A 23,762-nucleotide genomic window follows, 5' to 3' on the forward strand; every position below is an offset into this window, starting at 1 on the left:
GGATTTTGCTTTACCTATCAAACTGCCCATGAGTTTTCTCACTTTTACTTTTCTGATTCTCTCCCCCACCCCACTGGGGGAAGAGCGAGTGACTGGTTGTGTGGTGCTTAGTTGCTGGGTGGAGTTAAACCACGACAGACTAGTATATGGAGGGAAGAAATCAAGCACTGATGTCTCAAAGTATTTCTTACGTGTGTGTTTGATACTATAAAGTGTTCTTCCTCAAAGTTAATGGGATCCAAAAGTCCAGACTTCTTGGTCACCTTCTAAGAAATGCATTGGGAAGTAAGATGTCAGGAGAGCACTGATAATGAACACAGCACAAAGTATTTCACAGGGTTACATTCGTTGGATACTGTCAGTACAACAGAGGAAATTTTAATTTGGTCTTGGCATATTGCCTTTTCTTTGGAGTATGTTCATGTTTCTATGAAAAGCTTAGTGCCTTTCCTCTGAAGTACAGTCAAATCTACCAAAAAGCTTAGTATGTATGTAAGTGCTCTTAATTTTGAGAGCATTACAAGTGCTTCGTTCTCTCAACATGTATACAAACTAGGTATTTCAAAAATAAGCTCTTTTTACAGGCAGAAACAGTGACAAGACTGCCTAGGCTGTTAATTAGTAGGGTAATTAGCACCCTTCAGCTGAATTCCTCTGTTTCCTTCTGCCCTGTGAAGTACCCATTTCTCACTACCTTTCCTTTTTTAACTGGGCATTGGATGAAGTGCATGGCATGTTCTAGAGGACCTGATCAAATATCATTGTTATATATAAATAAAAAAAGTTGGCTAAGAATGATCTAATGTTTTTATTCATCACGGTACATATTATGCAATTTTTATTAGTCATAGTATGCAAATCTATTTAATTTAAAACAAGTAACAAGACTTGTTAACGTACATCTTGTATTTGATTGTTTGATTGGTGTGTATGTGTTCAAAGTGTTTGTAGATGATGAGACTCTTACCTCCATGTTCACGTGGCTTTTACTCTGATGAGTGAGTCTGAGTCAGAACAGGGCAGGGCTTCCAGCCTTCTCCTTGATTTTCCTGTGTGTGGGAATGCAAACAAGTTCGGTTTTAATTGACAGAAGGCAAAATAGTTAAAGCTTACCTTCTGTCTAATCGCTTCTGAGGAGCTCTTAACATCTGTTGGACCAGCGTGTGATACTGCGCATGTCAGGGACAGCTGAAACTCAGAAGAGGTCAAAGTGTTGTCTAGAATATGCACTCTTTACAGCACATATATGATGGGACCCAAAAGCAGATGGGCAAACTAAAGGCCCCAGTGTAGTCAGGATGGCTGATAGGAAAATGAAGACCTGAGGTCTGTGTTTTGTTTCCACACCTAGCTTATTTGAAATTCATTGTCTCTTAGGGAGATAGGGATAATAATTCTGAATTCAATATATTGGAAAGGGAGATACTGAGATATGAAACCAGAATAAAGATGTTTGTTCAGATTTCAGGAGAGAAAAGAGCTGAACCTACCTTTTGAAGTTGGCTTTCTGAAGAACCTTAATAATCCACTGTTGCTCCCCTGTTTCCCCAGCACATATTTAAGTGGATGTTTGCTTAGAAAGACTGCACAGTTCTGTTCTTTCTTGAATTGAAACACTCAATTTGATGGATGAATGAAGAATAAGTTCAAGAAACTACCATGGTTTTATGGCCTTGACTTTTAGAAGTGAGCTGACTAATTGCTTATTTAAAGCTATTCAGAATGCATCTATACTCTTGACAGCAAGATTCTCATAAGTCAAAAAGATGAAAGTTTCCCTTCCTATTCTCTAGCATTTTATATTCAATCTTACTGATTAATTCAAGGGGCCTTTTTTCCTTTCGAGAAGGTGGAAAGAAGAAATGATTCTTATATCATGTGTTTATAAACTGAATACTGAAGTTGCTTAAAAAAATTAATGTACTGCTGTAAAAATAACCTGCCAGTCCTTTATTATCATGTATATAAAAGTGAGGCTGTAGGGGTGTCTTTGAAGACTTAGAAACCTCTGTAAAGGTGAGGTTATTTTGTCCTTTTTTGTTAATAAGAGGTGGAAGCAGGAGAGAATATAAGACCAGCAGTGGAAAAAAATCAGGTGTGCGTGAGTTTTCAGATCATGGTTGGCTTTATGGAAGCAAGTATTTTTTGTGGGTGTAAGTGGCTATTTCCAACTTCACGCCTTTTTTTTTTTTTTTTTTTTCTTCTAGGGAGGAAGAAAAGTCCTGCCTGCCTTTTAAAGGCTATTTTGCTCTGTCCTAGATTCCAGTCCTTTGATGCTGAGTAAATAGCTTTTCTCTCTCATGAAGGAAAAAAAGGCCCTGCCTGCTTTCTTGGTTCTTTTGGCCTGATTGAAAGCCTAGGGAAATGGAAAGTAAATGCAAAGAGATGAGTCTCCTGAAGGGAATTACTAAGAGATTTGGCTTCGAGTTCAGTTAGTATCCATATATTCCAGTATTATTCTGTGAGGAGTAGGGAGCTGGACTTGATGCTTATTGGTCCCTTGCAACTTGAGATATTCTATGGTGTAGTGCTGTCTATATTATGCATTTTTAAATGAGTTCTTAAAAGAAAAAAGCTCTTGACATAGATGATTAATGTTGAAAATTCTGTACAAACTATGATTGTGTGCTTTGATGGGTAGCTACACTGAAATTTTTTGGTGTACTGTTTTCACAGAACAGGATGGGAGCTTTTAACTATACCTTGATTTTCCTGATCTTTCTTCCCAAGAAACATATGGAACCCAGTTCCCAATGGAATGTTATTGTTTCATGCTGGGAAAATGTCTCTAAATGCAAAATGTCATATCCTTTCTTAATGCTGCAATATAAGAAAGATACCTACCTTGACCTGAACCTCTCAGTACTAAGAAAATCAGAAATAACTTAATGAAATATTGGCAATCTGGAAAGGATCATATGTTAAAATAATATATTGACTTAATCTAATTCTTGATATAAAACACACTTAAGTTGAGAGGAAGCTTTCCTTTTATGTTAAAAGGCCTTAGAACAGCATCCAGAAGACGTATAACAGTGTTTATTTTGCTTTACGAATACTGTGACCCATTGTTGCAGATGAGTGGAATACACCTCACTCGAAAGAGAGAAGCGGCGATACGTTTTATTGTGGTAAAATAATAATTTGACACAGTTCAATGAACTTGATGGAATTTAACAAAGTTAACAGTGGTTTGACAAGGTTCAACAAGTTTGATGGTGAGGTTCACTGTATTAATTACTGCATGGAGGAAATATACAGAGGAAAATTGAGTTAGCTTTGAGTCAGAATGTTTCACGTGGAGACCTGAGATGCAAAGGGCAGGGAAAACTCACCCCTTGAGTTATGTTTCATTAGTATCAGTTCAGCATGCAATCAAGAGTTACCAAGGCAAACTCAAAGACACTGTGCTATGGGGTTATACACAATACCAGTCACTTGCTAAAGATCTGCTGTTGGTAAAAGGAGAGAGTCTCTCTGTCCGGAGGAGCAACCTTGAGAGGTGTCCTAGCTCAAGGGGAGATCATGGCCATGCAGCCGCACTGCTGAGCAGGGAGAGCTCCAAGACTCACTTAGGCTGTCATATTTATGGAATGAAGTCATAGTCAAATCATATGTGGCAGGAAAGGTGTGCGTGAGACTCTCTGTACCCTACCCACAATTTTCTTTGTTCCCTGATAAGCGAGTCTTGGAAAAGTCACCCACTATTCATACATCTCTTGTGTGATTGGTGTTCCAAGCTCATAGGTGTTGGTGCCCACTGTACCACTCTGCACCTTTGTGGGTGAGTAGGAAGAGTTCGTGGCCTGACTACTGCTCAGGCCTTTGCCTCCTCTGGAGCCTGTACCAAACCACTGCTGATCTGGTAAAGGGGTTGAGTGCACTTGTCACACCCAGGTATGTCTCAAGTTTGTGACTTTTTTTGGTGGTTGGGGTGTTCGGTCGTTGGGTTTTTGTGGGTGGTTTTTTTTGTGGTTTGTGTGTTGTGGTGTTTTTTTGGGGGTTGTTTTTTTGGGTGGGTAGTCCACAAGGAAATTATCTTCTGCTGTTAGCAGTTTTGCATAAAACTGAAGAACTGATGAGGAAAGGATTGTGGCTAATGCTTTTAAAGTGCTAGAGCATGTGTGTGACTTCTGTGTTCGGCTTGCGGTTTTCACAATCCAAACTTCTCTTTGTTTCAATAGTTGAATAGTTGCTGGGTAGCTCTCATAACAGTAATGTCATATAAAGTATTTTAAAAGAGAAAAGTATTTTATAGGAATCCATGATTTCTTTCAGAAGATTTTTTTTTTTCTGAACATTTTATTTCATCTTATAACTGGGGAAACTGAGGCTCAAGGTTGTAACTTACATCAGGCTTCAGAGAGCTTAAGTGTCAGAAGGAAAGCAGCAGTGAGCAGGCTGCCCTGGCTTTTGAAACTGGCTTGATGCATCAGTTCCTGGAACTTTTTTTTAATCCCTCTATCTGGCAGTGGAAAGGAAGAGGAGCTTGAAGGCAGGAGATTAACTGGTTGTCTAATCAATGGATGATCATACCTGGATTTCACAATAATGGCAGACAGTACATGTTTGTGTGTGTTAAGGCTGAGGGCTTATTAGACCTGGAAGTGTTGAAGGGTTGGGTGCCTCTTTTTTCTTTTTGGTGTGTTTTTTTAGGGGAGAGGTCAGAGGGAAGGCTCCCCCATCAAACCCTGACTTCTTGGTTGCTTGCTCCTTAGGTATAGCACTTTTAAACCAGTATTCTAACTGCTCTTATTCTAAGCAAATAGCAGGAGAAAGACATGGAATTCCTATAAAATGTAGCTTGATGAACATACAATGGGTGTCTTACACAGTGGGAGGAAAAAATCTCCATATTGTGATTCAGTAATGTCTTACAAGTGTTTCTGTTTGCAGGGCTTTTCATAGGCATTTTGTCTGTTAATTTCTTTTGCCCCTTCTGCAATAGTATATGACCATGCATTCAGTTGACTTGATTTTCTGTAATGTCATCAGACGTGCCAAATGATACAAGATGGTTTGCAGTTAGTGATATATCAAGTGCTTTCTTTCTTGAAAACATACCCAGTCCCAGTTATCACAGCCTGCCAGCTCTTGTGAAAGATACAAATTGTCTTGTCTTCACAAGGTTTTTCGTTTCTGTTAGTTAGCTAACTTGTGTTGCATGCTGTCTTTTGTCTTCCCTCCCCCCTGTGAAAGAGCAAAAAGATTCACTTTAGTAAGTTCAGCCTGGCAGTGTGTTTCACAAGGCAGTGGCTGCAGAACATGAACTTATCATGAGCAACTCATTATACTCTAAATCACAGTAATGAGCTTCCTGTAGTGTTTGGATAGTTTACAGGGACTGAAACAGCCCTTTGAATGAAAGAAGATAGCAAATCCAGAGTTCAGCCATTGAAAATTATCAGGTTACCCATAGCAGACTGCACGTACCTATCATGGTGACTGGCTTCAGCCTGCTTTTCATTTCATAGGTAGATATATCAAACTTTAATACCTGATGTTAAAGCAGAAACATCAATTAGCACATTGTTATAAATATTTACATTTCCCAGATCACAATATAATTATCCTAAGAGCCTTTGTTCTAGCTGTTGCTTAAGACTGTTGCGTATCAGGTAATGTATTGCGCAGGTAATTATACCTGTAGCATACAGTGGGTGGAAGTGGCTGTGTTTAAGTGTAGTGGTTTAACTGATGAGTTTGAAAGTGTTGTAGAAAGGAAAACCCCAAAATTATCCAGTGCCCTCAAGATACACAGTTGCACTCATTCCATCTCTTGAGAGAGTCTCACTGCATCAGTTAGAGCTCAACTGTGATTTTATTGGTACACCGTATGACTAATGGTTAGAGGGGGAAAAAGACTAATAGAGGCTGTGTAAGCAAATGGTGATCTTTTTAAAATAATTTAACAGCCTTGCTACTAAAATTATCCACTACTTCATTCCCTCAAGGGAATGTTGCTTTCATCCCAGTTTTTATATAGAAGCTCCCACATAGCTGAGACAAGGCTGAAATAGCAAAGCTTTCCTGCTAGGAATACCTCAGGAATTTCTTTTTCTTCCCTCTGCATTAGCAAGTCATCAGGAAGAAATGCACCAACGCCTCAGTTGCCTATGTGTTATAGCCCAAATCCATCTTCACAAGTCCCTGAAGTATCGAACTTAGTCATTGCTATGTTTTGTATTCAGAGCAAGTCACTCTTATGGGTGCAGGGGATCCTGCAGGGACCAAGGAAGGCATTTTCAATCCTGTGGTTGTTCTCCATGCCTCCTCATATAATAGGAAAATGGACATGCTGAAACAGTTATCATACGTGTAAGCTTGAAAGCATCTCCAGTCTGGTGGTTTTTTTGTGTATTAAATAGTTCTTATATGTGTAAAAATGCCTATTTAAGTAGTTTAGCAATTAAAGGGGATTGATTGAACAGAATGTTTAAAAGGGACAGGAATCCTTAGTGACTTAAAACAGTGAAAGGGAGTGGACTGATAGTTAACTAAGTTAACATATGAGTGTTGTTTTCTGTTACTTTTGTTCTGTTGGCAAGTCTTAGGCATATGTGAAAAGTACTCATGGTACTAACTACTGTCCTCTTTTTGTTGCTATGTACTGTCATGTAGTATTTGTGGTAGGTACTAAGTGTATGGGATTTGAGGAATGGAGCTGTTTTTCTTACAGGACAAAGTAGTAGCTTGTATAAACCACAGAAGGCAAATTGCTGAGCTAAAGAATGGTTTCTGTTACAGGTTTTGGGGTTTTTTGTGTTGTGGGTTTTTTTGCGTGTTTTTTTTGTTGTTTGTTTGTTTTTGTTGTTTTTTTTTTTTTTTGTCCACACCCTTTAGTACAAAGTGTCTTTAACTGTAGACAGATGTCATCATGTGTAGCTTCCGTGTACACCCAGGGAGTCCAAGGTGTAGCCAAGCAGCAGGATGTAGCCAGGAGGAATCACCTTGTGAATGCGGGCTGTGGGCTTTGTTCAGAACTGCTGCTCTCCTGCTGAATACTTCTGTTTTGGTTGAGTGCTTTCTGCCCGTGCTGGAGAAGGAAGAACGGTCCAGCTGGGCCTTCAGGTGGTGCTGTGTTCTTCTCCATCCACTGGGTTCCTGGCTGATGAGCCTGAGGTGTGTGAGAATAGGGTTGTCCTGACAGCTGAGCGTGATCCAGGATTCCTCTGTAAAGAGCATCCCAGGCCATTGTGACCCATATAATGTGTTGACTGTCATAAACTCTGGCCCTTCTTCTTGAGTATTGTTACCCATGCTGTTGAAGTGATCATATATGTCTGTATAATTTTGCATTTTCAATATGAAGCACCTGCAGACTTGTCAACTAACGTATGTGCCATCTTGTGGCAGCCGATCACATTACATCGAGTTTCTCTTAAATCTGATGTGGGGAAAATCCTGTAGTTTTAACATCACAGAGATGTTCTAGCTTGCAGTTTTTCTTCAGCAGCATTTTGAAATGGTGATCGCACATTGATTTAGAGAGCTAGAAGTGGATAAAGATTAAGGTTTCGCGGGTAAAACATCCAGCATATTGCATAGTGTTATTTTGAGCTGTGAAGGATGGAACATGCAGATTGCAAAACCTATAAGCAAATGCTCTGTCACAAACAGCTAACGAAAATCCAGAAAGCCAGCATATGAAGGAAATCCAACTAATTAAAGCCACCTAGGTTATTTGTATTTTGTTCATTTTGCAAAGCGAATGTTAATGGTTGGTGCTGTAAAACTGATGGTGCAGTACAGAATATTCACTCTGAAAGTCCTTTTGTTGTCTTGTGTCTGTACAAGCTAGAAATCCTGATTTTTGAGTTTTCACACGCAGAAAAGAATGTCCCAATACCTGCCTGTAATTGTGGGTGTATGCATTCCTAATGCAAAAGGTATGCACTGCATAGGAAGGTTAAGGGGTGGGGGGGTGAGGGACACCCAACACATGCATATATGGAAGAAGACTCATCCTCATTGTCTTGGTTTAGATTAAGCTAAAATTTCTAACCACAAATAAACAGAGCAGCTGGCAAAACGCAGGTTTGTGCCTGGAGCCTTCCAGGCTTCTTTTCACTCAGTGCTCATCTGCTTGTGCAAGCAGAGCCCCATCCTCCCGCCGCCCTGCCAGGAGGAAGGCGCAGCCCTGGCTGCCGAGGTGCTCCCAGCTCCCCGCAAGCGTGCGGGAGTGCTGCGTTCCCAAGCCTGGCCTGCTGCAGCTGAGGAGACAACGCTCATAAGACCCTCTTTGATTAGGATGTGTCAGTGTTGTCAGGGTAACTGTTAACGGCGGCGTATCATATTTTCCTCCTCTTGTGTTACGTGCTGAATATTTTAGTGTGCTGTAGCTGGAAGAGAGCTGCGGGGGAAAAGGTGCTGCGGCAAGGAACCCGGAGCTGTGGGCTAGGATCTGATTGAACAGGTTAAGACAACAACGAGCAGCATCCAAACCAATGTGCCTTTAATTAGGGCTTTTCTTGGAGGTGGGGAAAGACTGCAAACCTTTTGCTGCCGACTGGATATTAGTATTTGTCAGCTGTTTGCATACTGATTATCCATAGAGGATCTATTACAAGTGCTCAAATGAACAGCCAGTGTTGCAGCTAGCAGCTAAGCAAGGGCTGCAGTTTCTTACTTTTTCTTTTTTCATAAGCAACAGACAACTGCAACATGCCTGGTGCAGTTACTGCCCTCCGACAAGAGAGACTGAAGAAAAGTGCCAGGCCAAATCCTCTGGGTTTATTCACCATTAACGAAGAGGATGAGCAGCAAAAGAATGGGAGTTCCAAAATACTGAAAGGTATGTTGTGGTTCTGCAGGGCGATCAGGGCTGTGTGTGGAATACACTGCACAGGAGGTACATTTTATTAGCTCTTCTGTGTGCCTTAGAGAGTGTGTAAGTGACTGGTGCAGTTTGGCAGTGCATATTGGCACCCACAAATGCGCTGTGCATGGATTGTTATGCAATAATCTGTTCTGGAGATGAAGAAAAAAATACTTTTCAGTTATTAACCAGATTTTTTTTCTGGTAGGGATAAGGGTCCTGCATCAGAAATACGTATCAGTGAATTTGTGTGTTATCTTTGATTTCTGTGCACTGTCTGGATTAATACCTACAAAAAAAAGGTGATTCTGGGCTTGGAGAATACAGAATGCAATACCAGCCTGTTACAGAAGACAGCTTTGCCAAAGACAGTGTAAAATTAGTGATACTTCCATTTGTGTGCATAAAGGGCAGCATGCCTTTGGGAGAGTGTAGAAAAATAGTGTTCAAATATGTTGACTTTGAGCAGTCTGACAGAAAACCCCAACCAACCAACAAACCTAACAAATTGTAACTGCTAAAGAAAATTATTTAAGGTGTTTAAAGTAGGTGAGTGCTGGTGGTGGAGGGATGCTGATGGCCATTGATTTATAAGAGGTCTGTCAAACATGTGTAACCACTGTCTGACTTATATAATGTAATTAATGTTTTCCACATGGATCCTAGTGTTTAAATCCTGTTGGTGTGGCAGGGATCTTGCACCTTACAATTGAGACTAGAATTTTAAGTTTTATCATTATATTTTTTTTATTCTTGTGTTTTTTTGTGATCAAGTGATTCAATTTATATGAGCACTCCTTTTTCTGGTCTTCTTCAGGGGGAGGGAGGGTGGGGGGTTTGTTTGTTTGTTTACAACACAAATGGTAGTTTGTAGCCTCAAGACAGTGTTTCAAATTTCAGAGGTTACCATTCTACCATGTAACAGGAGCGGTTAGCAAGCATTTAAATAGCAAATTTATAGTATGTATATTTATTAGAGCTGAATAATTTACAGCTAACTAGTTATTTTCTTTTTCTTGAAGGAAAGAAGCTGGTAGCTGTTACAAACAAACTCAGAACTTAAGTTTTTTTTGAGTTTGCAGCTTGTACTTTTAAACTCAGAGTAGTAAAGAACCCGACAGATTTGAGTGTTGTGATAAAATATATATATTGCCAGTCATTGCGAATGTGCCTAATGTATTAGGGTATTGTGTATATAGTTACCTGCTGTTCTGTGTATTTGAAACTGCCCATATAAAATTGAGATAGAAACTCTAGTGTGAGGTTGAGTTTTTAATGTTTTAAGAAGCATGTTACTTTATCACCCACTGGTTAACTTCCAGAGTCAACAGTCCACAGAGCTAAGAACCAATAATTTTCCTGGTTTTGTTCAGTGGCACCGATAGTTTCCCAGGGTAAAAGTTCTTGTTGACTTAGCTAGTGTTTCCTACTTGCAGCAATTATACAGATGTGCTTATCCTTTGCTTCTGTTGTTATAACTGAGATTCCATTTTTGATTATTCGTTTTTCCTCTTCTTGCTGTGAAATGTAGGTAGACAAATATGCCCAGGAGCACAGACAGCAAACTAACAAGTGCATATGGTTTTAATAAGATAAAACTTCGGTGGCTTACCTTGAGTGCTTTGAGTGACAAATAATACAGGAGGCTGTACAAAATATTTTGGAAGCATACTGATTTTCTTTTACTAGATACTTGAAATGGCTCATACTGTCTCTAGAACACCAATTATACACTAATACATGTAGTTATTTACCCTTCTGTACATTTGAATGCGTTATCAGGGGTTGGATGGGCTAGAACTGGAATGTCTGGTCATGGAGAATGCATGTACTCAGGGCGGTGGTCTCCCTTCCCTACATGGTACCAACTGAGGTCAGTTCAGTCCAGCTCTGAGCAGAAACGTAAGATGTGTGATGGACCCATGTGCAGCTTCCTTGAGTTGTTAAAGTCTGTTGCTACTTTACAGTGTTTGCTTCGTCTTAGTTCTTTACCTGTCCTGTTCACTCAGCAAGCTCCTGCAGATGCTGAGATGTTTCTTTTTCCCACTCTAGCACATACTGATTCAGTGTCATCTTCATGAGAAGTGGGCTACACATCTTCATCTGCATATCCTATAATCATGCTGGACCTGTCCTTGGTACAGCTGTACCAAGAGGCCTTTGATGGGTCTGATACTCCAAAGTAATAAAGGAGCTTGTTCTTCCATTAAGGATATTTGAATATCATCACAAGTTGTAAAATAATAATTTTGGTAGTTCAGGTTGTCTTGGCCCACTAAGACTTGATTAGAGTTTGTATGAGAGTGTTTTTTGTCATCCGGGAAACAAATAGTTGTGTGGATCATAAAGTGATTAATATATGTGAGATTTTTCTGTGAACTGATTTTGATCTCAGCATTTCTTGTTTGTGTCTGTATTTTAATCTGAGAAGTCTGGTAGACAATGAGTTTGTTCCTCCAGTGTAAACAAATAATGAAATTAAAATATCTGTAAACTGCTCCCAGGCAGTTAGCAATAGGACAAGGGGGCATGGGCTTAAACTCTGCCAGGGGAAATTTAGGCTGGATATTAGCAAGAAATTCTTTACAGAGAGAGTGATCAGGCATTGGAATGGCCTGCCCAGGGAGGTGGTGGACTCGCCGTCCCTGGAGGTTTTTAAACTGAGATTGGACATGGCACTTAGTGCCATGATCTAATAAACGGACTAGAGTTGGACCAAGGGTTGGACTTGATGATCTCTGAGGTCTTTTCCAACCCAGTCGATTCTGTGATTCTGTGATTTTTTTTTTTAATCTGGAGATGGTTAAAAGCCCTCAATGATGTTTGTAGCCATGTGCTCCTGATACTTCATTTTTTTTGATAGGAATTGTACTCACTGCTTTTTCACCAAGTATTTTAACTTCCTTCCTCCTCTTGTCTTTGAGATAAGGCCTGCATTTTTGTTACATGTCTGTATAGCAGCCACTATTGCAGGGTATTGAGGTCCAGCTGTTGCGTGGTAGAACAGTGCCAATAAAAATTACTTTTAATTGCTTCTTGCTTTTGTTAGCAGCCTCTGTTCTCCTCTCTTGTTATACAATAATTTCAATACATACTGCACTCTTCAATTACAATACGTATGAGTTTGCAGAACCTTATTTTGCACTGGAATTGTTTTCACTTTCAGTCACAAGCAGTTCTGCAACTATATCCACAAAGAAACCAGACAAAACAGGCACAAAACCACACACTCAACAGCTTCAGTGTTCCCATAAAGCTTCTGTTGTAAAACAAATACTGTTTCTGTGACTGAAGATAGTGTGTGAATGTAATTCTTTATGTAAATTGCAAAGATGTGTCCAGGTAGATTAGTGTTTAATTAAAGGTATCCATCCTGTGTGTGTGAACTTTGGCCTCATCCATTTTTTACATTCAGGCACAAGCAATTCAATTCACCTTAGTATTTTCCTGCTCTGATACGCTGATTTTTGTGCACCTTGGATGTGGTCTTAACTCTCAGTCAATTTTATGAAATTTGTAAGTGATGTCTCCTCTCCTTCCTCTTGGGGGAGAGGGGGATACCTTCTCAGACTGTTAATTTTAGAGACACAACATTATCATCATTTGAAGAGCATAGAAAAGTTATGCTAATATTTCTGGATTATAAATTTGGATAATTAATAACTGAAATAGCTGCCACATGAGACTTATGGCAAACAAATGAAAACAAGCCTCAACTAACCTAACAAAAGAATCCTTCACCTGCCTGCTTCGTTAAAACTTATCAAGGGACTATAACTCTAATCTGCTGAGTGATTATTGCTGCTAATACCAAGTTAGACATATGTGCTTTACGTCTCTGAACAGTAGCACTGATATTTTGTCATCTTGAAAACAAAAGGGATTTTTCAGTCCTTTGGTGCATGGCAGCGATGTTTGTGATTACCAGATTTTGCTGCTGTTGTGTGGAGGTAATGTTTTTGTGTAACGCTCATTTCAGATGTAAGGTTTGTTCATCCAGAGAGATGAGAGAGATTTTTCTAATATGACTGTTTGTGTACTTAGTCTCAGTGTTCTGAATGTATTGGGGAAAATCAGATTGGCTAACTTTTAATTCGGTTGTTATTTTGTTCCTGTGTGTCTGTACCCAAACACAGACTTAAGATACTGGAAAGAAAAGGGAATTTGTCATCTTCAAGGGCATTAAACTGATAGTCCTGGAAACTGAAACTGTATACCTACAAAACAGGTACTGCATGGGGTGTGGAAGAGTAATCTTATCCCACACTGCAGAGTCTGTGCCTCAGGCTGAATCCAGAATGACAGCTTGGTCTCTTGCCTCCACCACACTGCAAACCAACAAAACTGCCTGGGATGGTGGCTTTCCCACTGGGTCAGTAGAATGACCGCCAGTTTGTTTTGGGCAGAACACTGAGCAGCTGTTAAAGGCTGGTGAACTGGCTTATCAAAATCAAGTATTGGAGGTTTTCTTGGCAGTTGCTAGCATTATCTTGCCCATCTGCATTTGAGGCAAAGTTAGGGGAAAGAGTGGGTGGAAGGAAGGAAGGGTACCAAGTCTCATTACAATGCTTGTTGAGTAAAGGGGCAGGGCTGAGAACCTGGACAGTGTGGTTTCTTATCCTGCACCTTCCAGTGAGTGCTGCTATGTTTCTTTACACTTCCTCTGTCTTTCTGCTAGCCAAGGCCAGAAGAAGAAGGGTCCAAAAGTATCTGTGATTTTTCTGGATGTTTATTTTAAAATGGCTCTCCAAGTATCTGGGATGTGCATTCTTAAAAAAACAAACAACAACAAAACAAAACAACACAACAACAACAACAAAACCCTGTATTAATTACCTAATTTATAGCTGTTGGAGGTGCAGAAGGAAGTTGTGGCTTTTTTTTCAGGAAGCTACTACAAAGCTGTCTCCTTTGTAGAATTTCACAGTTCATAGCTGTAGGTGCTGGGTAGCACAAAACAACTTATTTGTAACAAAGACAAAGAGATCCTAACATGAAGTAATTTATTTACAGTGAAGCAAAGAGACTGTGCTGGAAGTCTCAAGGATAGCAGGGAATATGTCTGCAGACCAGTGGAGCAAATCTGATTTGCTCAGTCCCTCTGGCTTTCAGAGTGAAAGTCCCAGGTCTGAGGAGTTGGCTTGTATTGTAACACAGTCTGTTCATCAAAGTGTGTGCTGGGATTACTGAGAGCTTATCTATGCTGGCTAAGAATCATCTTACACTTCTAGCTCAGCTCCATAAGAAGAGGCTTCCACTGCTGATTCTAGAGGATTGTGTTCGTGTATTTTGTTAGCTGTTTTTGTGGGAGGAAACAGCTTGTGATCTATTCATGTGCTCAGGGAGCATACTTGAATTGAGTGCGTGGATGGCAAAAGCCCAAAAAAATACAACTGAGTCTTTAAGATATTTGTTAAAAGGAATTCAGGTTAACTTGGCATGTGAACTGAGGATAATCCTAATTAGGGAAAAGATTGAATTTTGCAAAGTAACTTTTGTAAGTAAACAGGGTCATTTCAACCAAGATATAAACGATAACAGAGTATTCATCAGAGCTGTCCATGTGAGAACAGGGTGCGGTATTTGGTTACTGTACTTGCAAGAGAGAATGCTTGTTGATGTTGCAAAAAAAGCAGAGCTTAATTTAGACAGTTCTCAAGAAAGCTCCAGATAATAAGAAACGGCACTCATGACAGGTTGATAGCAAGCAGTGGAGTTTCTTCCTTATTCACTGTTACCACTGTGAGAGTAGTGGCTTTAAAAACCTTGAATTGGCTATGTGATTCCAACTGTGTGGAAAATACATACAAAAGCAATGTAGGTTTATGGTAGCTTCTTATGGGAAAGAGAGAAATGTGTAGCACAGTAGGTCTGTCTAAGGATCTTGACATTCTCCGAGGTCTTGTGGTTTTTTCCCTGAAAATATAAAAAGAATACTCTTTTAAGGGGTTTATACAGTAATATGCCATTGGAATAAGATGACAGCAAGAAGAAATGGAGTTCCGTGCCCTATCTGTACCATACTATGCATGCCTGGGTAGTATTTGCAGCGGATAAATGAGGCTGGAGCTAAGCACGTATTTTTTAAATAAATATGTTGCAGTTAGATCCTCTGATGTTTTTGTGATTGTGATGTTGTCAAGAGTCTTGGCACTCCTGCTGCTGTTTGCAAGCTTGCTCAGAAACTGCTGCATCCATTTGCTCCTTCCGAGTTACCTTTGTTTCCAGGTACCTAGAAGTCTGGCTTTATTTTGAAGATAAAACCTTTTGCTTGTCAAATCAAACTCCAGAGAAATTAATGAGCACTGGCCTAGTGTGTTGCTTCTGGCCATGAGCAAGCAATGATGGAACTCTGCTCCTTACTGGGCTTGATGAATCAGTGGGAGTACATAATTTTTCTTCCTGCACAAACTCACATGTGTACATTCTTTGCTTACTCAGCTGCCCACAGAGTCCTTTATATATATATGTGGGGTTTTTTTTTCTTTCTTGCTTATTTAAATTCAATCTGTACAACTGGAGAACTTGTTTTCTGGTATTGGAGAATTAAAAGTTCTAAATGGAAGCATCTCAAGAGAGTGTTGTATTATTGTCAGAAGCCTCTTCAGAAGTGATTTGTGTTTTTTAAGCCATGTTAAGGAATTATTTAGCCTAGTCTACTCAACCTCAGGCCACAACAGTAATGTGGCAGGAGAAAAAAATGCCACAATGATTGATGCAATTTGCAGTATTTTAATGAGCTGCCTTCACTCACTGAAGGTGCATCTCATGGTGTGCTATTTTTGCAGTGAGCACTACTTGAAACTTATGAGTTTCACCTGTGTTGAGTTGAAGCATGGTATGAGTAGATACTAATGTCTGTAGGTCAGATCTCGTGTAAGGAAGATAAGGGAGGCTATGGGTGATCTTTAACAAGCAAATAGAAATGCAGATGAAACATCAGAAACTAAATTAGGGAGTACACTAAAACTCAGGCTTTCACATCTTGTTGCTTGAGACAATGTATTTTTCTCTTTCAGAGGAGAGGAATCACTTTTACCAAATTCTACACAAAAGTCCCATCTCATTGATTTATAGGTTTGGCTATGACAACCATTGAATATCCAGATTGTCCCCAAACCCATCTTAGTGACCTGAGTGCATAGATACAGCATAACTGCTTAGTCAAGGTAGGAATGACTAGGGATAGCATGCAGATTGTTCAATTTTTCTTCTTAGACTAGCAGTTTCAGAGGAGACGCACCAGAATGCGAGCTTCACTTTCTCCTCTCAGTGATTGACTTGCTGATAATGGCTACAATAAACAAAGTTCCAGTAGGCAGGTCCTGGCAGCTTAACCTGAATGCAGGGTTCTCCAGAAAGTAGAATTTGTGTCCCTGTACTAAAAGGAGACAAGGGGTTTGGGGAAGGCTACGCTGGTGGAAAGCTGAACTGCTGTGTCAGTACTGACACAGGTGTAGCTGCCGTTTGTGTGTGTGCTGGGGAACTGTTCAGTTGTTTTGAACCAGAATAAAACCTTCTGTAGCTTCAATGGGATGATAGTACAAGATTCTCTCTCTCTGATTGTCTGTCAGATTAAAAGTATATTGAAGTTTTTGTTCGCTTTTATTAGTGCTGGGCAAATAGATTACCTTCTAGTTGTTTCAGATCTGTTGAAGCCCAGTTTTGCCCTTTAGCTCTGTAGGGGCAACACAGTTTTTCTCAGGGATTAGCTATGCTTCTGTAGATTTGAGTTCATGTCTAATTTCTAGAGTTTAACTGTGCAGGTGTCAACAAGTGGAAACTGGGTTTGGAATCAAGATTTTGAGCAAATCAAGCACAGGTATAATATCTGCTGAGACTGGTGGGAAGTAGTAGAGAATCCAAACCATAGAAATCTTTCAGTTGATGTCCTTCACTTAAGAATAAAAATTTAATTAGCTGAAGCACTTTTCCTTTTCTGGTAATAGTGTCTGTACAGCTGCCTTCAGGGAAAGCAGGAGTTTCCCGTTAGAAGTTATATTAATAGTTGTGGATTTACAATTGGTCCTTAATCTCAGTAAGTGGTTTTCAATACTGTGTGTTGGAGGCCAGATTTACAATCAGCTTGCAAGAGGAGGTGACAAGTCAGTTTTCTTAGGAGTTGAGAGTTACCCCAAAACCTCAACAACCCAGGGGAAATACTCAAGGTACTGGAAGTCCCAGAAGGACTCGATGTACTGAATTTGTAGTTTGGTTGCTGGCTGTCTGGTCTTCAGTCTTTATTTCTCTTGTTTAATACCACTGCACTCTTAATCTCCAGTCATGCCTGCTAATTGGCCTAGTCCTTCACATGGATGTTGTGTTGTTTTGTTTTGTTTTTTTCTTTTCACAGTCAACTTTCTTGTGGGTCTTCCTTTCACATCTGAAGCAGATATGGGAACAACTGTTCTTCCACAATCTGGCATGCCAGGTAAAGCTGCTCACACATCTCTTCAGTGATCTGCAGCTGATTTTTTTGTTTAGTGTTGGGAGGTTGTGGAACAAAGCTGGTGCCGTTGCACACCTCTGTAGCCAGGAAATATTTGGCTGGTGGAGTTTTGTCTCAGAAGAACCTTGCTGCAGCCTAGTGCCATAGCCACCTCCTATTGCATGGTATGCTGTGCTGGAAGTGTGCTCTCTTTCCTTACCAGGAACTGTGATGTCTGCTGAAGTATCTGAGGATAGTGGATGACACATAAAATATGAAGGAGAATTTTTGTCTGTGTGCTGGGAGACAATGAGGAAGAGGAGTGAGGAAGTAACATGTACTTCCAAAAATAACATTTCTGCAGACTGCCTGAATTCTAATTTAATTGATGGGAATGTGATTGTAGTGCTAGTGTCTTGGGCAGAGACAGTCTGACTAGTTGAAAGTGCAGTGAAAGATCCTGGACCTAAAAATCTCAGAACCACGCTGTTAAGTGTGCTGAAGAGGCTTGTTTTTTCCATTCTTGAGTTGCAGATCTTTTTCAGCACAGGCAAGTTTTATTATAGAAGTGCTGACAGAACTTATTTCACACTGTTGTATTTTAGTGTACAAAGCTATCTTGTTTCTCAATTCTGCTTCAGAGGGCTTTTCGGAAAGCTGTTTTGGAAATGCAGGTTTATCCGGTTACCCGCCCTTGACATGAGAACTCATCCTTTCACACAGCCAATTCTAGGTTTTTTTTTTTTTTCCCTTTTTCAAAGTTGGTTTCTCCATTGGCTGAGTGCTGACTAATGCACTGATGAAAATGACAACACTAAGTTTTGGCTTGTATGCTGAGACGCCATGAATGACATCAGCTGTGTCTGAGCTGGTTTTGAAGACAGAGGTGTGATGTCGGTGGAGTTCTCACTTGTTTATATTTCTGAGTGCGGTGGTGGCAGTATAGTGGAAAACAAACTGCTGAACCTTCTTGCCTGTTATTCCTTCATAATTGTAACAGCTATTTCAATAAGGAATGTGCATCCCCATCTTGGACATGGAGTCCACACAAACTCTAGACAATGCTACTTTCACATTTTGTATGCATTCCCTTTCAATAGAGAAACCAAAACATGTCTATCTCAGTCTCTTATTCCCTGCAGCGAAGGAAGAAAAAGTAGTTTGTGTTTTAAAAAGCAAACAAACAAAACCCCAACTCCAAAACAAACCTCCATCTACCTATGTTAAACTTCCGTGTTTAGTTGCAGAATGAACTGCAAAGTGAGAGGGTAAAGGGGTAAAGAAAAAGCAGATGGCAGTTGCCATATGTAAACCAGAAAAGGACAGCAACAACCAGCTGCTGAGTGAGGCATTGGCAATAAAACTAGGCTGCAGACCAGGCAGCTTGTACTTGTCATTGTGCCTGGAATATCAGCATTTTGGTATGTTCTTACACTTCCAATCTGCCTTTTCTGAAATATTCCATAATGTATTTATTTACTTTTGTGCCAGAGTTTTTCATCACCAGGTTATTCTTGAGTTTAATAAACACAACTGTCAGCTACTTTGTGTTCAGTGTTAGCCTCACTGTGAGTTACCTGGATTGCTGCTGTAAACCACATCTCAGATGCTCAGTGTCACTGAAGATCATACACAGAGTAGCTTGGCTTTTCACTGCAATATGTTTAACATAAGTCTTTCTAGCCAATAACTGATGCAGAGCATAGGAAAGCAGGATAGTGAAGATTGTGACGCTCACACCCTTGTGTTGCTTATGGATGCCTTCTTTTTCTGTTGCATTTTTGTTTAATCACCATCCTTACAGATTTCACTTGTTTGTGGCATCTGTGTGATGAGTAACATTTCAAGGTTGAAATATTTAGGGTGACAGTAAGAAAGGTTTATCTTCCTCTCTTGAGAAATGAAGACAGCATCTCCATGATTATAATGTGTTGGAGTTCTGAATAGACTCTTGACCTCAAGGTTTTCTGAGGTGATTTATGCTTATCTTAGCTCAGCAAACAGGCCCTGCTATTGCCTGGCTGTGAAGGAGCTCAGTGTATCTTGCTGCTACTAGAAGTTCCCTTTAACACTTGGTGAAGATTTAGCTTACATTTTGAGGAAGTCCTGTTCTTTGGTCTTTCTCTTTATACTCCAGGCTTTGATTATGGAGTTTTCTTAAACTTGTTCTAGGATTTCTTTTCAAAAAGATGCAGATAATTGCCAGTAGCAAGTTCTTATCGCTAATTTAGTCCCAGATGGTGAGACTGTAGCTTTTTTGCCATAAATCAAGGCAAGAAAGTTATGTTGATGAAATGTGGAAGTCCACAGGCCAGTTTTTAGTGGAGTTGTTGGAGGTATTTTCAGATGTTTTTGACCTCTTTTGTTTGTGGTTAGTGTGTGGGTTTTTTGTTGTTTGTTTGTGGTTTTTTGTTTGTTTGTTTTTGTGTGTGTGTTTATTTTGTGGGGTTTGTTTATTTGTGGTGTGGTTTTTTGTTTGTTTGTATTTTAAAGCAGGGGGAGCAACTATATGGCCTTGTAAGCTTGACCCTGGTAAGCTACCAAAAGCTTCAAGAAGGGGATCTGTGTTAGTGGGAGAGGTTCACCTCATCTTTTTGTTGCTGTTTATTCTTGCTTGCCCTTGTTGTGGCTCCCAGGAGTCTGATCTGACACATTCCAACCAGTGAGGCACATAAGCAGGCACCTGTTCTCAAAACCATGTAAGCTAACATAGCTTTAGAAAGAAACAAGCTAGGGAGCAACTTGATCAGAAGGTTTACTTTTGTATTTGATGTTGATGACATCTGCTTTATCAGTCCTTAAAGAGAGACAAGATATTTCTTACAGTGATGCTGTCGAATAGTTAAAGTGGGTTGGCAGAGTTACTGCATACTAATAAATGGGGTGTTTTGTGGAGTAAGCAGGATATGACAGCTGCAATTCAAAGTCAAATTTTCAATTTTTCTCTTTTGTAATGTCTGCCTGTGTGGGGGTCCATTTACTTATTTTTTTAAACCCTTTGTCCTTCCCCATTCTCAACCAATTCTCTGCCACAGAATATCCAGCCTCACCTGCTCACTTTCATGGACTGAAGCAGTGCAAAAATGCAATGAGACAGGAGGCCAGGAGTAAGTGCCATGAAAGTCAAGAGACAACGTAACAATGTAAACACAGAGGCATGTTCTTCACTGGAGGAAGGCTTGATTTTTATTTTTAAAGCAACTGTCTTAACTGTTTTTACAATCACCAGTCTATTGATTAACAGTCCTTCTGAGACCTGTGTTGCAAAGACTGCCCTTTTACATGAAAATTCTAGTGACTTACAGAATAACTGGTGATAAATATCATGTCTAGTAACGTTTACAGGAACAGTCTCTGCTTCTTTCTCTGGGGAGGGGAAACTTGTTTTTGCAGGACATCCTGACAATAGTGATTATAATGAGAGCTATCTTGTCTGACTCAAATATTGCAGGGTGTGTAGAGATTATTGAATATAGTCTGTAGAAAAATAGCCAGCCAATGATGCTGTGATTACTTGTGACTGAGCAACAGTGCACCTAGTTCCCACTCTCTGCACAGCATTTTCTCCCTTTCTGTTGTCCCAGCTTCCTTCATTGACCTTTTGCTTGAATGTTCTTTAAATTAAAACTGCATTAATTATATACGCCAAAAGGGTTTCATATGTAATATAATATATAGATGTTTGTGATATATGTGTATATTTATCAGAAAATTATTTTTTACAAAATGAGAACAAAATGTTTTCCCTGTAAGCCTTTTGAGAAGACTATGCTAGCTGCAGGTGTTAAAAGATGTGAAATCACTGTCTGAATACGCTTAAACTTTCACTCTGTTGTGCTCTTGGATCTTTAAATGGGAAAATCCAATGAGATCTGGCTTTCCCATTATATAACACACTGCTGTGCAATTCTAAGTGCAGAAGCCACCTTCCAAATACCCTTATTTTGTGCTGCTGTAAAATTGTGCAATGCTGGATTATGTTTTATGCTTTGCTTTTTAAAGGGGGAAAAATAACATGAGCAGAATAAGAAGGGTGTTGGTGTCCAGAATGCCCTCAAAATTAATTGGGACTTTCTACTGAAAGAAAAGTTAATTTGTGTTGGATACAACTCATGGCTGAGGAAGTGGAGCATTGGGGTTTATGTTAATTGGCAGTGGGGCCTTTTCTGCTGTTTCCCCTGTGCTGTACTCTCCAGGGCCTGGCAGGGAAGGGCCAGCAGGAGCTGTAGGTGGTCAGAGCTAAGCTGGTCAAAGTTGGGCTGCTTTGATGGGCCGCTTGCATGGCGTGTTGGTTGTGGTCCACTGAGCTCTGCCTTTCACGTGCCAGTAGAACCAAAGATTGTGTGTGCTGAGGTGCTGCTGGCCAAGCAGATGGCGGAGGAGGTTGCTGCCAGGTTGATTTGCTGAGCAGGTCTGCTGCCACTGCTCTGGATTGCCTATTGATGGATTTGATGAGACATAGATACGTTGGTTGTTAGTCTTTTAAACAGATTGAATTTCTTTTGGTAAACATTGCAGATGCAGTCCTGCCACGTCGGCCTAGGAAATCACAAATAACTGATCAAAAATTTGAAAGTATTTCCATGCCCTGTCCCACCCAGGTAAGGCATCATAACATTATAGTGTGGTTTGTGATTTTGGTGAAGTATACAGGCTAAAGTCTTTTTATCAGTGGTGTTTGTGTAAACGTTCCCACTGTCTGTGGGTACCCTTGGGGAGAAATCTTAATATCAGCTGATCCCCAAAGCTTTCTGCATGCAAGGATTGCTACTGTACCAGTGTTCCTAATTCTAAGCCTCTGTAGCAAAGTAGTAAGCAGTGCTGTGGTTAACTGCTTAGCCTGAAAGCAGGGTGAAAGTTGACTTTTTTGACATGGAGAAGCCTTTCTTCCAGCATCTGTCCTTATGCAAGCAGGGTAGTATGCCTCACCCATGTACTATAATAGAGGTGTATTGCAAGGCATCATTGAAAAATATTCCAGTACTTGAAGTCTGATTATGTGAGAAAGAAAATAGATAAGTATTGTGAAGGCATTCCCCGACTCCCAGGTAAACAAAGTAGGAACACTTATTGATGATGTCTCTCTTCTTTTTAAAGGGCTATTGTTTCTAAACAACTGGTGTGGGAAGAGGTTACACTATAGATTTCATCACAAGCTTTGGAAGAATGAAACACAAAGATTGCAGACATTGATTCTGTATCCTGTTCTTGCTCTGTTAAGTCAAATACTTTCCTGCTAAGAGAGTGGGAAAACCCTAATAGACTGTTGCCTGCAGTAGTTAATGCTACAAATTAGTCTGCTGTCACAGCTGGAAAGATGTCCTGTGGTATCAGCTGAAGCCCACCAATTACAGAACTGAGGTACTTCAGGTTTTGAGCACTGAAAAGCTAGACTTCATGTGTGTTCCCTTCCCATAGTCTTTAAAACCTCTTCCAAAGTCTTTTAATGAAGCCTTCTCTGAATAGGAGTTGAAACTAAGAATTAAAAAAGTGTATGAGGAAAAACTAGGCTTACTGACCTTGAAGTAGTTAAAATATTTCATGAGGTAGTTGTAACTGGGTAGTTTGATCTTTTCATAGCTGCAAATGTTTTGCACGACTGTAATCCTGTCTTATGTAGTTGTAACTCACGAGTAGCGCAGATCTCCTAAGAAGAGGTGCTGTGTGTGGGGAATGTTAAAGTATATTGGGCAAGAAGATGCAAGATAAGACTTGTGCAAAACCATTAAAAAGGCTGGGCCAACTTTGTCCCTGTTGTAATTCCTCTGAAGTGAATTAAATTGAAAAAGTAATGAATCTGACTACCTGTTTTCAGGCTTAGAGCACTTATCTTTTTCTCTTGGTAATGGACTGAAAGCACTTACCATCCTGTTCTGGATCTCTCTGGCTTTACTGAACTGCGTTTTGCAGGAGAACAATGAGTGGTCTAATTCTTGCTTGAAAGAAAGAACCATACAGTATCCATTTCAAAGAAAGAGACAACTCCCAAGGATGGGTATAGTTGTATAGTACCTGAAACTGCTTTGAAGGAATTGGTGCAAATTTCTCATTGGTCTTTAAATCCTAGATCTGTTTATCTTCTGAAGTAATGATGGGTCTATACATCCTGCTATCACATTTAGTTAAATCTCAAAATAGTAGAACTATAAGAAGCTTTATAGTTTTGCACTGGAATAATTACTTTATCAAAAAAATCTTTTATTGGAAAGTGGGTCATTATTGTGTTCTTACAGAAAGGGAGTCTGGAGCAGGGTGCTTGTTGAATGGTATGAATCATCCTTCCCCTCAGCCAGGAATGAGCAACATGGGCAGGACTGTGGGCAGTGCTGCTCCTGCACAGCCTGGTATTGCTTGTGTGGAAAAACAAAGGGCTTCAGTCCTGAAGCACACAGCCTGCTACTTGTCATAGGATTTAATGGAGAAATAACTTGAGTGTCAGACACAGGGAAGACAGGCGTTATGAAGGAGTTATTTCTACTTCATTTGTATTTTTTAATTTCTGATATCTTGCTTTTT

At 40.0% G+C, this 23,762-nt stretch overlaps 1 protein-coding gene across 5 annotated transcripts in view; it reads left to right on the plus strand.

The window, feature by feature from the left end:
* The window catches only part of MAP7 (microtubule associated protein 7), a gene marked incomplete at both ends in the record, with an annotated part of 119,366 nt that overhangs the window by 5,447 nt on the left and 90,157 nt on the right, over positions 1–23,762 (plus strand). For 4 of the 5 annotated variants that reach the window (XM_082047913.1, XM_082047914.1, XM_082047912.1 and 1 more), the window contains one exon: positions 8,648–8,794. The exons of the other annotated variant lie outside the window; for it this stretch is intronic. In XM_082047913.1, the coding sequence (XP_081904039.1) occupies positions 8,648–8,794 (147 nt within the window). The remainder of the gene's footprint in view (positions 1–8,647; positions 8,795–23,762) is intronic. 5 annotated transcript variants of the gene reach the window in all.

This window comes from Streptopelia decaocto, assembly GCF_964273445.1.
Source record: "Streptopelia decaocto genome assembly, chromosome: 3".
NCBI lineage: Eukaryota > Metazoa > Chordata > Aves > Columbiformes > Columbidae > Streptopelia > Streptopelia decaocto.